The 16,273-nt window shown below is 39.1% G+C and overlaps 1 protein-coding gene and 1 pseudogene across 1 annotated transcript; one reads left to right on the top strand and one right to left on the bottom strand.

The window, feature by feature from the left end:
• Positions 1 to 338: 338 nt before the first annotated feature.
• Positions 339 to 11,258, bottom strand: LOC123745618 (cell growth-regulating nucleolar protein). Its single transcript, XM_045726347.2, has 4 exons — positions 10,994 to 11,258; positions 8,667 to 8,808; positions 5,709 to 5,934; positions 339 to 1,877 (listed from the first exon to the last, which is right to left on the bottom strand). Exons 2-4 carry the CDS (start codon positions 8,789 to 8,791, stop codon positions 1,110 to 1,112), a joined length of 1,119 nt encoding a protein of 372 aa, XP_045582303.2. The 5' UTR covers positions 8,792 to 8,808; positions 10,994 to 11,258; the 3' UTR covers positions 339 to 1,109.
• Positions 11,259 to 12,286: 1,028 nt separating this feature from the next.
• Positions 12,287 to 16,273, top strand: part of LOC123774953 (ATP-dependent RNA helicase Ddx1-like) — a 35,010-nt pseudogene continuing 31,023 nt past the window's right edge.

Genomic DNA, 16,273 nt, shown 5'->3' with positions numbered 1-16,273 from the left:
GCCCACGATTTAAAAAAAAAATATGGTGTCTGTTTACAAGAGCCCTGAGGAAGCTGATGTGAACCCCATGTAGCCGCAGGAGTTTTGAATACTCTATACCCATAAGATCCCTGAGGCGCGTTGCGCACCATGGTTAAGCATCCAAGTCGTATAATTTTATGACCAGAAAAAGGTAATTTTGCTTCCAAACTATGGCTCAGAGTCGGCAGTGTACCAGAGCCCGTCTATTACATTATCCAGGGACACATGCTTATGTATATTTTTTCACTTTTCCTTTTTTCCATCATATTACATTATGTATATACTGTACAGTAAGGCTAAATAAAAAAAATTTGGGATTGCATTCAACTCACTTTTATAAATAATGAATCAAAAAGGTCATCAAAAATATGAAACTACATTTATACCACACAATATTATTTCACAGCAAAAGACTATGGTGTCAAATGTAAAAAGAGCAAAGCTATTGTCTATTAAAGGATACTCCATCATGTCAATAGAGATGGCATACTATATATGGCAAAGTTAACCTGTACTCAAAAATACATTTAAACTTATATACAGAACAGTACACTAAGTCAATAGAAAAATATTTTTGATATATACAACTATATTCTACTGTGTAGCCGTTTCAACATTTGTTATTGTTCCTATACTCCTCCATAATACTGAACCTGGCTTACTATTACTATTATTATTATTATTATTACTGTGGTGGAGTGATACAAGCTCCGAGCCCAATGCTGGAATGTGTGGTCACGCGGTGCACACAACGACCGATCTAGGTAATTTGCTACTTTCCATATACAACTCGTGAACCCAGAACCATGTATATGTTTTAAAATTGCTATCTCCTGTTATTATGGATATAAATAATCATAATTTAAAAACTAAAGGAATCACAATTACATGATTTTTCTCTAAATAAATGTTATCATTTTTTATGTTGAATAGATCAACAGAGCATTATTCTTCCTTATTCCTTGGGCTTTCATAACATTTATCTATTTTTACACCAGTCTTGTATTTGCTGAAAAAGTCCAAAATAATCATAGTACAGTTAACTAAAACCCACATTCAAGATAAACCAATTAATGCCCTAGTTAACATCAAGGAGTCCTCAGCTTAACTCGATCCTTGCATACAATGTACTTGTCATTTCTTTTTTTCAATTTATTTTTCAGCATAGCGGCTACTTCATTCTCCGATTTCACGTGAGAAGACTCACTATTAGCAGTAAAATACAGAGATAGTATTTTTCTTTGAAGTTTTGTCATTTTCATTCCCTTTTCGGGAGCATCTTGGAGCACCTGTGAAATTGCAACCTTCCACTTGAACCCAGGCGTCTCTCCCACACTACCGTTCACTGTGTTAGCATCACCATTATGATTTTGAGAGTGATTCTCATTCAGTGAGAGATCTTCATCTTCATTTTCATCACAATGTTTTCTCTTTTTCTTTTTCTGTTTCTCTTGGCAATCTTCAGATGTTGCCTCTGCTTGTTCAGGGTGTTTTTTTCTCTTCTTGGACTCCCCTGCTTCATTAATACTTTTGTCCTCAAGTTTTCTCTTTGATGGTTTTTCAACTACTTCAGTGTTCTCTGAAGTTCTATCCTTCTTTTCCTTTTTTCCTTGCTTTTTCTGCCGTTCCATCTTTTTTTCCTTCTTGCTCATGCTTGATTTGTTATTATCTTGTGCTGTAACATCAGGACAATCACTGCCATTTAGTGTTGCCACTGCAGGGTCATCGGCTGGCTGTGCCTCACCATTCTGACTCGGGGTGTTGCTCTTGTTATTTTTGCTAGCAGCCTCAAAGACCTCCCAAGCCTTATCTACAATATGACTGTGACGGACCCGAGCACTATTGTTCAGAAATCTCTGAAAACACCAAAATGAACAAATTATGAACCAGTTGGCTTGCAGTTACTAATGACTATTGCATCGCTTCCTGCTTTCAGAGCGGGGAGGTAGAACCACATATGAAAAGAATGTTGAAGATATTTATAAAATGACTACCCATTTATTCATCCTTATCTTCCACACTACATAGCATTATTAAGAACCAGAACCACCACCATCTCCTCGCTGCTTCGTGACACTAGGCATACAGTGCTCCTCAAGTTATATACGAACAACTGAAACATGGCCTTCTACTTATCATATCCCATGAACTCCTCACACTCGATTCCTGCTTCTTCACACACACACACACACTCCCCATGTCTGCACATCTTAAAGGCCTTCCTCTATCTCATATTCTCTCTCCCTTTCTTATATTCCAATGTCTATATTTTCTCAACATAGTTCCTAGTTATGAAATTTCAAATGCTCTAACTCTTTGATTTTTCACATTCATATTCTGCTATCGTCTCAACTACACACAAGAGCTGGACCTACTACAGGTATTACTTCAAGCAGACCACTACCAACAACTATTTCTAATCTTTATTTCCAAACCAGAGCTTTCAAAGCACCAGCCACTTTCCTCCTCTGATACACCATGCTCAACTCTAACTATACAAACTCCTCTTTTAGCAATCGCACATGCCAGACATTATCATCTACACAAATTCCTCTTTTAGCAATCGCACATGCCAGACATTATCATCATCTACCTTTTCTAGCAATTCACCATACATTTCACATACACAGCCCTCCTTCCCCACCTCCAATTAAATGTTTAACAAGTCTATATAGCTGCCTTTCACTCTGCCCTAAAAGAACCATCATCTGCATACAAGACAAGACAACAAAGCACAGGTGAAGGAGAGGAACAGGGTGGATCATTTAAGATGATGATCAGCTGAGTTAAGAGGAAAATCAATACGGAAATACATCATATGGGAAAACACTGAGCAGCCTACAAGGCAAGCTGAGAGCAGCAAAGGAGATTAAAAGCCACAAAAAAAAAAACACTCAGGTTGAGTACTGGACAACTAACTTCCAAGAAGCCAGGAATATAAACAGAAACATCTTCTACAGTGGAAGCCACATTTGCAGAAATGCTAAGAAAAATGCCAAGAAGCCATGTGAAGGAAGTGAAGTGGCCATGACAGCAGCCACTTCATAGAAAGCAGCAAGATGCACTAGTCAGCTGTTGAAAAGAGTAAATAGCAGTAGACATAGTAGGTATTTATAAAAAGAAAAGAAAAGAAAAAAAAAAACTTCAGTCAGGAAGAGTGGAAAGGTAAGGACAGATCTGCAGCAACAGGTCCTGAAGGAGGTACAGATGGAGGGGAAGCCAAACAAATTAAAGAAGAGGTTTACAGACTAGATTAGTATAACAAGGACAGTGATCACTTGATAGTATTCACAAACGCAGTCATGAAACAGGACATTCTGTAGACATAAAGTACATAGACTTCTTTAAAACTTCTAATAAGGTACCACCATGCAAGACACACAAACTGAAAGCATGTAGAATAAGTGGTAAAATGTTGGAATCAATGACACAATGGTTTAAAAACAAAAACAAAAAAGCCAAAAGATAGTCCTAACTGGAAAATCTGAGTGGAGTACTGCGATCCAAGGTTCCATCTTGGTGCCAACCCTTTTTTGCAATATACATCAATGACAGAGTGAAAATTACAAACCACACAATCAATTTTACAGACAAACACAAAGCTCAATTGTAAAGTAGGAAGCAAATATGACATTGAGGCCTTGCAAACCTATCTATGTGAACCCCACAAAAGGTCAGAAGACTGTCAAATGATTTTCAACATTGGAAATGCAAGACTTTGCTTGTACGGCATAACAACATATAACTACCATATCAATAACACAGCTATGTAGTATATCAATGAAGAACCTAGGAGTTTTGGTCTACCAGCCATTTAAAGTTGCTCAGCAACTAAAAAAAATCTCAAACCTTAGGAATAATCCATTTTATTCCTAAGGTTTGAAAACCTTAGGAATAAAACTAACCCTAGACTTCCAGCAGTACATATCTCTTGTGCACCCCCATCTGGACAACTCACATTCAGAGTTGTCTCGTAAACAGAGACCTCACATTCAGAGTTCTCATAAACAGAAACCTCACATTCAGAGTTGTCTCATGAACAGAGACCTCACATTCAGAGTTGTCTCATAAACAGAGACCTCATATTCAGAGTTGTCTCATGAACAGAGACCTCACATTCAGAGTTGTCTCATAAACAGAGACCTCACATTCAGAGTTGTCTCATGAACAGAGACCTCACATTCAGAGTTGTCTCATAAACAGAGACCTCACATTCAGAGTTGTCTCATGAACAGAGACCTCACATTCAGAGTTGTCTCATAAACAGAGACCTCACATTCGAAACGACATATTTGCTTTAGAAAAAATTCAAAGCATGGCAATAAAAATCATCCCAGAACTAATTCAAGTCTCATGCTTACCAGGAACTATTGAGGACCTCAGGATTAACACCATCTTAAACTACACACAATAAAGCTGACTTCTTTGATGCCTTCAAAATACTGAACAAATTGGAAGATATTAATCTAGAATTCTTTTACTCCCACAAGAGGTAACAGATTCAAGCTCAAGAAGTCATAATGTAGGAATGAAAATGGGTGTTTTTCAGCCAAAGGGGGTAATAAACCCTTAGAATTGTTAGAAACTCTCAGCCTACACACCAAAGCCAAGAGATAACTGTATTGCTGTAATTCAGGTGGAAAAATTCTCAGGAATAACGGAGAACTTTGACAAGCAACCAGTTTCCTGTACCCTTTGAGGTACAGATGGTGGCCCTTAATGTAAATTTAGGTAAATATTTATCAAACTGATCCTTCAAACTTTCTAGTGAATTCTATTCTACAGTATAATGTTACAGTACTTGGTAACTTTTTTCACAGATCTTAAAACCAATCATATTATGTATTCATAAATTTTAACTTTCTCTGTAAACTTTCCAGAGAATTTACATTCGATAGTATTTTTTGCATAATTTAAGTGGGATCTCACAAGGGCAATAGTTAAAAGAACATTTCTAGCGGTATTACTAGTGCTTCTAGATATTGGGTACCTGTTCTCTTTGCCTAGGCTTAGAATCCTATGCTTCAAACAGCAATGAATCTTAATTGCAATTTTTAATAAATTTTGAGTATTTAGGTCCAACTGGAGCATGTCGAAATCTTTGTGCAAGTTTACTAATGTTGATGTTCAAGTGTGAATATACAGTAAATAACTTATAAATATGGTGAACCTATCCACCATGGGACCACTTATCTAGAATGGTCTGGCTAAGTTGGCCCTCCACTTATCCAGATTGATCACTTTATAGTATTCAATGTGGTAAATAAATAAAGATTATATATATATATATATATATATATATATATATATATATATATATATATATATATATATATATATATATATTATATATATTATATATATATATTATATAAACAACAAGAGCTTAAACTGGGACAGCAGGGAACACAGTTCAAACTTTCAGTACTCCACAACCAGCTTGGTTAATTAATTCTCAGATAATGTCTCAGAATTAAGACAATTGTAATGCCCACGAGCATTATCAATTTCTTAAATGTGAAAAGATCCACAAAGAGAAATATATACATACAGATTGTTAAGAGTGAATTTAGATAGAGGAGATTAGGTTAAGTTAGACAAGGTCAGGTTACAATTAAGAAAATATTAATGGAAATGTATATATATAGTGACCAAGGGGGTGGGGTAATTTTTGTAAATTGTCTTACCACAAACTTTTCCTTTTTGCGAGGGATGTTTGAGAAGGTAGTGATGCGATCAAGGAGTTCCTTCAGCTGTGGCTCCATGTTGTGCGTGTTGGCAACTTGCTCCTTTATTTTGGCTATCCATGCCTCCTGTTTCTTTTCACCTTTCATTTCTTTGGCCACATACTGACTCCCACCATATTTCTGATCCTCAGTTACACACTTCACATGATCAGCATACTCCTGTCCCCTATGGATATACACCATGACATTTTAAACCAAATGATAACCAGAAAGAGTAATTATCAAATCATACAAAATAAAATATGTATATCATTGCAGATGTTCCCCAAGACAAGTTGATACCTGGTTGATACCTGGTTGATACCTGGTTGATGGGGTTCTGGGAGTTCTTCTACTCCCCAAGACCGGCCCGAGGCCAGGCTCAAGTGTAACCCTTGTCTATGGGAAGTATCTTGCTCCCACAATATGTCATCTTATGACATACAAAACTGTTCATTAACCCACAATATGTCATCTTTTGACATACAAAACTGTTCATTAAGCTGCTGAATATTATTTAGCATGTATCTAAATTGTTAGTTTTGTTTGCAGAACTATGGAGACAAAATTACATGTATGGATGGACAAATGTCCATGTTCAAAATGTAAACTCTTAAGACAAAACTATTTATAATTACAGTATCAGTTATTTGAAATATCATTAAAATAAGATGATCAATACATTCACCAACTGCTCAAGGTTTTAGCCAATTTTTGTTATAACACTGACCACCATTATTAAATTGGAACTCCTAAAGGGTGTACTTTATCACTTTATAACTGAACAGTCAAGTAAATGTTCACATGTTTTCATTACCCTGTCCTCTTTGCAACAAAGTTTCATGCTGAAATCTTCAAAATCAACATTGTAACAATGAAGTTAATAAACAAACCAGTATAAAACTCATGCCTTGTGAGCATTATGAGCAAGATTGCACCCCCAATCCTTAACTGTTAGCCCATGTTCACCCAGCAGTAATTGGATACTGTTTGTAAACTGATTAGTGGATCATCTTTCAAGGAAAAGTAGTGGAGTAAGGCTTAAGATGAAATATAGATAGTGAAAACTTTCAAGCCTGCTAGGGAGCCGGTGGCCGAGCGGACAGAACACTGGACGAGTAATTCTGTGGTCCCGGGTTCGATCCCGGGCGCTGGCGAGAAACGATAGGCAGTTTCTTTTGTAACACGGGTTTGGGTTCCTCTATCTTTACTTCTTTCTTTCTACTCCCTCTACCCGTATTCTTACTTTTATTTCTAAACCAAGGGACTCCAAAACTTTTACCAAAGCCAACTCCACGCCACGTGGTCCTAAGACGATTGACCGACTTAGGATTCTACACCCAGTATGACGTGACCTAAGCTCTGAACAAAACCCTAGAGTCACCTCTGCTGCCACCACCAGACCAGTAATACAAGAGCAATGATCGAGGTCTGGATCGATCACGCTAATTAATCAACCTAGGGGCTTGATCCCCACTATAAACGATGACCTTGAGTGTGGAATAAAGTACACGGTAATGATAATTCCGATTCGATGTTAGAATCGGCGCCCAATGCAACTCTGCCTCGTGTGGACCACGTGACCAGGACAAGTATACACATAAAACACATGGAAACAATAAAATGCAAATTAATAACAAATTTAATTTATTAAAAGAAAACTAAAACAAAATCTAAATGTGTTCACTCCCTATCACTTTAACACTCCCTACTTGACCTGAGTGGCAAATGAGAAGACTATTTCTATAATTAACAATAGCAACTATACCTTGGGCGACCAGCTAGATGTTTTGGTGGTCTTGGGGAGAGGTAAGATGTTTGACCTCTTATCCCAGCTGCTACCGTTTCCACACTGATTTGTCCTCGTCTGGCCTAGCCCAGACTAGAACCTTGTATCCTTCCGCCTAGTCAGTCAAAGTCCTACCCAGTTACTAGCAAGGTTTAAGTTATAACAATTAACCTCTGTTGTACTTAATTGATCCAGACTGGTTGAATTATTTTACTGAATTAAATTACAAACATCTAACGGCAGAGCTGTTCCCGATCCCCAAAAATGGTTATTAAAACTTTGAGAAATAGTAGACCTGTCAACCCCTGATGACCTATGACCGCCGGTCACTCCGCCTCAAAAGTTAGATCTGATTCGTGACGTCACTGATGGTGACTTAAACTCAATAATTAGAATACTCTTGATATTGTATCCAGTACTATTATACAATACAATTTTAATGCAAAATGAATAAAGGCTAATTTTCTCTAAATTGCTGAATACTATAGGATGATTCATTATACGCAGATATGAACAAAGCGTCGGTTATTTCCACCGCGAATTCCCCTGGGGGTCAGGTCACCATGCGGCTCAGCTTCCCATTCTCTTTTGTCGATAAACCACTCTGGATAATTCTTACAACAGCCTAGTCTGTTACAACCCCCCCGCACAAGCACTTAGTAAACCTTGTTAATTTGTTAAAATTCACGAGGTTTAGTATCCAAACCCACAATTCAACTCATGCCACAAACAAAAGCTAACCTAACTAATAAAATTTGACACATAATAGTCCAACATCATAATGAACATAACCCAAACCCGTGTTACACTTTCACCCTGATGCCCCTGTTACCTAGCAGTAAATAGGTACCTGGGAGTTAGTCAGCTGTCACAGGCTGCTTCCTGGGGGTGGAAGCCTGGTCGAGAACCCGGTTGCGGGGATACTAAGCCCCGAAATCATCTCAAGATAACCTCAAGAAGCCTACTAACAAGCCAAAAGTCATCTGCTTCAGTACCTGGTGGAGGACTGGGCCGAGGGACATTGAGCCCCAAAATCATCGCAAGGTAACCGTAAGGTAACCTGTGTAGAATTTTTTTTTTCAACAAAATTCTGTTTGACATAACATTTGGGTACCCTTAGCACTACTAACCGGAAGTCCTTGCTGCAGTCCATACACGAGACATGTTTATTATGCCGACACTTGGTGAGCCAGTGCTTCTCCACTTGGTTTTTCTTCAGGCTCGACCCACAAGATGAACACACGAAGAAAACCATCGTCTCCCAATTTCACTCTGAAATATTTTCTTTATAGTTATATTTGTGTTATATGTATGTACTGGCATGTATGTACAGTACTGTATGTACATACTGGTATGTGCGTATGTATGTACAGTATGTATTGGTATGTATGTACAGTATGTACATACTGGTATGTGTGTATGTGCAGTATGTATTGGTATGTATGTACTGTACTGGTATGTATGTACATACTGGTATGTGTGTATGTAAGTACAGTATGTATTGGTATGTATGTATGTACAGTATGTATATACTGTATGTACAGTATGTCTTTAATAAATCCATGACAATTTTTTAAACATACAGGTATTATGAAAATAATACTTTAACAAAATAGATGATTAAGTGAATGAGTAAGCACAGGAATAGATATTATTGTACTGACAGAAATAATAATATATAATTATACATAAAATACATATACATATTATACATAATATATAATTATATATTGGAAAAGTTGTACAAGAGGAACCCTCCGTCAGGGTGTCAAATTTCTTTAGTCGATTTTTATGGATTACGGAGTTTCGCCGGATCCTGTCTATCTTGGAAATGACATCTGGTATTTTTGTCAAATTTTGTGGTATTGTACGACAATATGTAAACTACATCCCCCCCATTCCCCCAGTCACTGACTGATAACTGACAAATTGCTCCTTGTCAACTCTCCTGTTCTTTTCTTTCAGGTGCAACTCATTCGTTTTCTTTACTCGTTCATCTATCTCTTTCACTATCCCCCTTTTTTATCGAGTCACTTATTGTTTCTATTATGCATGCATGCATGTTATGTGAACAACCACCTCATGGGGCTATGCACGGGGTGTCCTCCCTCAGGAATTTATTCAGTAAGCTCAGTAAATTTATTAGGCAGTGTACTCACCTAATTGTACTCACCTAATTGTGCTTGCGGGGGTTGAGCTTTGGCTCTTTGGTCCCGCCTCTCAACTGTCAATCAACTGGTGTACAGATTCCTGAACCTACTGGGCTCTATCATACCTACATTTGAAACTGTGTATGGAGTCAGCCTCCACCACATCACTTCCTAGTGCATTCCATTTATTAACTACTCTGACACTGAAAAAATTCTTTCTAACGTCTCTGTGGCTCATCTGGGTACTAAGTTTCCACCTGTGTCCCCTTGTTCGTGTCCCACCCGTGCTGAAGAGTTTGTCTTTGTCCACCCTGTCAATTCCCCTGAGAATTTTGTAGGTGGTTATCATGTCTCCCCTTACTCTTCTGTTTTCCAGGGATGTGAGGTTCAGCTCCTTTAGCCTTTCCTCGTAGCTCAATCCTCTCAGTTCCGGGACGAGCCTGGTGGCATACCGCTGAATCTTCTCTAACTTTGTCTTGTGTTTAACTAGGTATGGACTCCAGGCTGGAGCTGCATACTCCAGGATTGGTCTTACATAAGTGGTATACAGGACAGGTATACAGTGTGTTCCTGTCACACTGTTTAATGTGTGTTTAAGAATTGTAGGGTGACAGGATGGTAGCAACATTTAGTATTAAGGATCTCTTTTTCCATTCCTAATCCTTTCTTCTCTCCTCTTCCACCTAATGCTAAAAACTCAAACCCAAACCCACCCAGCCTGAGGAAGCCTCCACACCCCAGTACTCTTAACACAAACCAGTTATCAAGAACTGGCGACCCCTAGGACTCATTCAGCCCCGCTCCTGTGCCAGGTAAGTCCACTACGGGCTCACCATAGCCCGTGCTACTTGCCCCGCTCCTGTGCCAGGTAAGTCCACTACGGGCTCACCATAGCCCGTGCTACTTGCCCCGCTCCTGTGCCAGGTAAGTCCATTACGGGATCACCATAGCCCCTGCTACTTGCACCGCTCCTGTGCCAGGTAAGTCCACCACGGGATCACCATAGCCCGTGCTACTTGCCCCGCTCCTGTGCCAGGTAAGTCCACTACGGGCTCACCATAGCCCGTGCTACTTGCCCCGCTCCTGTGCCGGGTAAGTCCACTACGGGCTCACCATAGCCCGTGCTACTTGCCCTGCTCCTGTGCCAGGTAAGTCCACTACGGGCTCACCATAGCCCGTGCTACTTGCCCCGCTCCTGTGCCAGGTAAGTCCACTACGGGATCACCATAGCCTGTGCTACTTGGAACTTGTTCCAAGTAGCTGAATCTATAACAACAACAACCCCAGGACAGGTCACACTGACATACTTCCTCGGGCTATATGGTGAGAGTCGCACGTGGAGGGTCTTGGAGGAGCTGTGGAAGGTCTTAGAGGAGCTGTGGAGGGTCTTAGAGGAGCTGTGGAAGGTCTTAGAGGAGCCGTGGAAGGTCTTGGAGGAGCTGTGGAAGGTCTTAGAGGAGCTGTGGAAGGTCTTGGAGGAGCCGTGGAGGGTCTTAGAGGAGCGGCACGTGGAGGGTCTTGGAGGAGCCGTGGAGGGTCTCTCACAGGGACTCACTGTTGCCAGATCCAAATTGCTGAAAGTAGCGGAGCTGACGCTCTAAAAGTAGCGAATTTGTAATAAGAGTAGCCCAATTTTTTTTAATGAATGATATTTATTTATTTATTCATTTATATACAAGAAGGTACGTTGGGTTAGATTGAATAGATTGAATAGTATTTACAATCTTGTAAAGCCACTAGTACGCGCAGCGTTTCGGGCAGAATATGGTACCCGAATACCCATAGAATATAATACCAGAATACCCATATTTGATATGGGTTTCAAAGCAATATATTTTGATATACATAGTACACTGCATGATGTTAATTGTTTTATTAATATTATTTCTGCACACACATTATATATATAAGAACACTATTTTTCCCCAAAACGGTGGGTTTTCTGAGTGGAAGAGAACGTATGTCTGGAAGCTGACTTTAACCGCCCCAAGCTGCGCGCGCATTGACCCGAGGTTATATAAACCGGGACGGAGACGGCGTGGCCCAAATTTATGTTTCTATCTTTCTTGAGACGTATAAAAGTCTTACGTTTATTAACGATTCTGCGTGAAATAAGCATTGTTCTGAGATGAATATTGCGGATTTCCGGCTCTACGACCGATGAAAAATGCAACTTTTATACAACTACAAATATCTTTAGTTTTACTTTAAATTTTGTCCTGAAAGAGTTTTCATATATAGATCCAGTTTCTGCCGTTCTTCTGACATAAAAGACCTTTGGTTAAATAAGTTATTAAGATGTTTTCAACAATATTACTAGGACGTTCACCGATTCTAACATGGGCGACCCTTTTGGAAACGCAACACATGGGTTGACCTGATTGATATATGGGTCAATAGTTTATTTATTTATTTATTTTATTTATTTATATATATACAAGAAGGTACATTGGGTTTGTGAGAATACATTGGATAGTACAGTATTTACATTCTTGTAAAGCCACTAGTACAGGGTGGCAGTGTGGATGGCGCTGACAGGCCGCCGACGGTAACTTACTTATTTATTTATTTATTTATGCATATACAAGAATGTACATAAGGAATGTGAGGATACACATATGGTAATTACAGTCTTGTAAAGCCACTAGCACGCGCAGCGCTTCGGGCAGAAACTACACTCTTTTCTCCCTCGCTCTGTACGTCTGTCTCCTGTCTACCTACACCAGAATTCGTCAACATGGCAGCTTTTGAAGGTAATTTGGGGCTCGGTGCCAAGGGGCAGTTTTAAAGAAAGGGGTGGGGGGGGGGATTTCTAGATTTTTGACGGGCATTGGACCGGCTTGATGGAATAACATTACTAGGGGCGTGTGGTTGTATGTGTGGTATAGCGTGTGGTTGTATGTGTGGTTGTATGTGTGGTATAGCGTGTGGTTGTATGTGTGGTGTAGCGTGTGGTTGTATGTGTGGTGTAGCGTGTGGTTGTATGTGTGGTGTAGCGTGTGGTTGTATGTGTGGTGTAGCGTGTGGTTGTATGTGTGGTGTAGCGTGTGGTTGTATGTGTGGTGTAGCGTGTGGTTGTATGTGTGGTATGGCTGGTGTGTGGTTGTATGTGTGGTATGGCTGGTGTGTGGTTGTATGTGTGGTAATTTGGATTTTAGATTGCAATACTGTACTAGCAATATTTTGGAATTTAGGGCTTTAGCAGGTCGGCAGTGCCATGGGCTTATAACCCTATGGGTGAAAAGTGAATTCTGTTTTCTGACTTACATTGGGGCTTGTTGAGCTTGAATGCAGTATATGTGAAATTATCATGGAGAGACACCAGTCTCCGTGGTGTAGTGGTAAGACTACACCTGTAGTGGCCTGGCGTTCCGCGAGCGCTTTGTCATGGGTTCGTATCCTGGCCGGGGAGGATTTACTGGGCGCAAATCCTTAACTGTAGCCTCTGTTTAACGCAACAGTAAAATGTGTACTTGGTTGTAAAAACGATTCTTTGTGGGGATCGTATTCCAGGGACCTGTCCGAAACACTACGCGTACTAGTGGCTCTACAAGAATGTAACAACTCTTGTATATTTCTCAAAAAAAAAAAAAATATGGAAAAGCTGATGGAGCAAAGGATCCCAGAGTATGTACCGAGGTGGGTTTGGGCGTGCTGAATGAATGGATAATAGTAGCAAGTAAAAAAATAAATACAGTAGTAGATAATAGATAAGCAAGTGTGTGTTGGTGTGAATTTGAGGTCTGGAGATGTTGGGATATCTTGAGGTCATCTTGAGATGATTTCGGGGCTTATCATCCCCGCGGCTTGGTCCTCGACCAGGCCTCCTTTTTGTTACACACCCCCAGGAAGCAGCCCGTAGCAGCTGTCTAACTCCCAGGTACCTATTTACTGCTAGGTAACAGAGGCATCAGGGTGAAAGAAACATTTTTCCCATTTGTGTCCATCTCCACCGGGGATAGAACCCGGAGCCTGAGGACTACGAATCGGAAGCGCTGTCCACCCAGCTGTCAGGCGCCCTGACAGGCTAGGAGAATAGCACCAAGATGATAGTGGGGCAAACTTAGTGAGGAAGCAGGAAATGAGTGTGAACAGCAAATGGGTTATGGAAATAGTGGCTGGGTGGAAGCAGTTTGTAAGGATGGAGTGCATGTACAGTATTTGATTATGGTGGACAATTCATGAGATAGCACTGTATACAGGTCTTAAAAAGCAGTTGGATACTGCTTAGAGTGAGAGATGAGTGCATGTCTTTTTTTATATTTACATAGTTTGAATGATGCAATGAATGGAATATTGTAGTGGTTTTATTTTTTTTATACCTATAACCTGCTAGAACAATACAATAGTTTTGCATTTTTCTTCTGGGCTAATGCTGCTCCCTCCTCATAAGTCTAAAACAAGATAATTAAAAGTTTTGTTACTAACCAATTACTTTGGCTTATGAAATTTATATAATATTCATTTTTCAGAAATGGGTGTACTCCCAGAAATAGCTAAGGCTGTAGAAGAGATGGATTGGACGTAAGTTTGCTGATTCTCTTGTACATTATGTAACGCTGTACTCAATAAAGTGTTTCAAATACTGTACTGGAGTAAATATAGTTGGTAAATAATAATTGAAATGGACTAGTAGTTTTATTTGCTCTTCATTGGGTATAGTATGATATGATTATGCACTGTATATTCCCTGTAAATACTATAGAGAGATTTAAAGTAAATTGTATTGCATGGAAAACTAGTATGGTTGCAATATTAACTTTTTTTTAATGTTTTCATTTGTGAATACTTGCCCTAAACATACTTGTATTATACATACTTGTCTAAGAAATGAGCCCATGTACTGTGCAGCTGTTTAATATGATAACTTCATGGTGCACAACAAAAATTATACCCAATTTTTTTTTTAATGTTAAAATTGCCTCCCTGATCATGTAAATGGAAAAACAATTACAAAATCTAATTTGTCACAATGTCATCACAAGATGTTGAGCACATGTGCAGGAGTGACTCGAAGCTGATCTCTTGGGTGATTCAAGACCCGCGAGTTGCCACAGATACTTTTCTTGTGATTTTTATCGAATAATACTATTATTTATGTTTTCGTGTACACAGTAGAACATGTGTAATGTTTTAATAATGATGATAAGTGTCACTAATGTGTCCACAAAAAAGTGGTCAATATTACATGTTAAATTTTCACTAATATTTACTGTCTCACATACTCTGAAATAATGTGAGACAATGTACAATGTACTTACACCATAATACTCTCTCAGTACTTCATGAGTAAATTCATTGAAGCACTCAATACAGTAGTACACATGGTAACTTTTGCATTCTGTGCACCAGGTACATGCTGACTTTCACTAATCGTCTTTTTGCATGCTTGTAAACATGGTACTTGGGTATAAATTTTGCAAGTCTTCCTGTACCCGCTATGTAACCAAACTTGTGTAGTGTACAGTAGTCTATGCAGCTCAATCTGTCGGTAGCAATGTGTACATCTTCTGGCACAAAACTTGGAGAAGTTTAATACTGGAGTTCCCACTTGTGCAACTTTCAATGATCAGTGGGCTCTGACTCTGTTCAGTCTGCTGCAAAATAATGTTGATTTTGTAGTTGTGATGTGCATTATGCCTCGCATGCAAGTCTTGCATTTTTCAATATTAAAAAGTATTTGACAGTCTTCCAACCACTTTTGGATTTCATTTAGTCTTTTTCTCTTCTCCATTTAATTCAATTATAATTTTTACTTCCCACTTCACCATAGATCTTGGTCATGTGCAAATTTGATAATGTGGTTTGTAATACAGGTACTGTATTCTCATTTGTCATAGATGTATTTGACAAAAAGGGTTGGCCCCAATATGGAACCCTGCAGTACAGTGTACTCAAGATTTCTCCAGTTGAAATCATTTCTATTAAGGATGACCCTTAACTGTGTTTTAACCAATGTTTTATTCGTCCTAGTACAGTATTCTACTATTTATTGCATGTGCTTGTAATTTCCTCGCCAGTCTGTCATGTGGTACTTTATTCTGCTCATTACTTTGCTAATTTCTGAGCAGGAGGTTTCTGGTAGATCAACCGCATCTTCACTGAACTGAATGATTTTTGGTCTGATTCGCTTTTCGTCATAATTCAAGCCGGATTATAAGTTTTTTGGATTTTAAATGTTTGCAAATTTTTAAGGGTAAATTATAGACTCTTCAGGTATATCTAGAACTAACACAAACATTTAATTACATTCATTAATTAATTAGTAATTTTAGAAATCATTAAGTATAAAAGATTGTAATCATCTAGGTGGACACAGGAAATCTTAGCCCAAAGCTTGCAAAATAGTAAACTCATTATCTATTGTAACATTCATTCTTAGGTTGCCAACGGATGTCCAGAATGAGGCAGTCCCACTTATTTTGGGAGGTGGGGATGTGCTCATGGCAGCTGAAACAGGCAGTGGCAAGACTGGTGCTTTCTGTCTTCCCATCCTACAAATTGTCTGGGAATCACTTAAGGATATTCAGCTTGGCAAGACTTCAAAAGTTACTAAAGAAATATGCAAGTGTCCATTGCTCTTTTTG

The sequence above is a fragment of the Procambarus clarkii genome, chromosome 71 (assembly GCF_040958095.1).
Source record: "Procambarus clarkii isolate CNS0578487 chromosome 71, FALCON_Pclarkii_2.0, whole genome shotgun sequence".
Lineage (NCBI taxonomy): Eukaryota > Metazoa > Arthropoda > Malacostraca > Decapoda > Cambaridae > Procambarus > Procambarus clarkii.
The sequence above is the reverse complement of the archived record's forward strand: the minus strand, read 5'-3'. Positions and strand labels throughout refer to the sequence as shown.

What these genes read in the sequence shown, in the direction of transcription:
- LOC123745618 (XM_045726347.2), bottom strand. Translation starts at nt 8,791, where the DNA reads ATGGTTTTCTTCGTGTGTTCATCTTGTGGGTCGAGCCTGAAGAAAAAC. An exon ending in GACTGCAGCAAGGACTTCCG is followed by an intron (nt 5,935 to 8,666) that starts GTTAGTAGTGCT and finishes GTATATCCATAG; the next exon opens with GGGACAGGAGTATGCTGATC. An exon ending in GCAAAAAGGAAAAGTTTGTG is followed by an intron (nt 1,878 to 5,708) that starts GTAAGACAATTT and finishes TGGTGTTTTCAG; the next exon opens with AGATTTCTGAACAATAGTGC.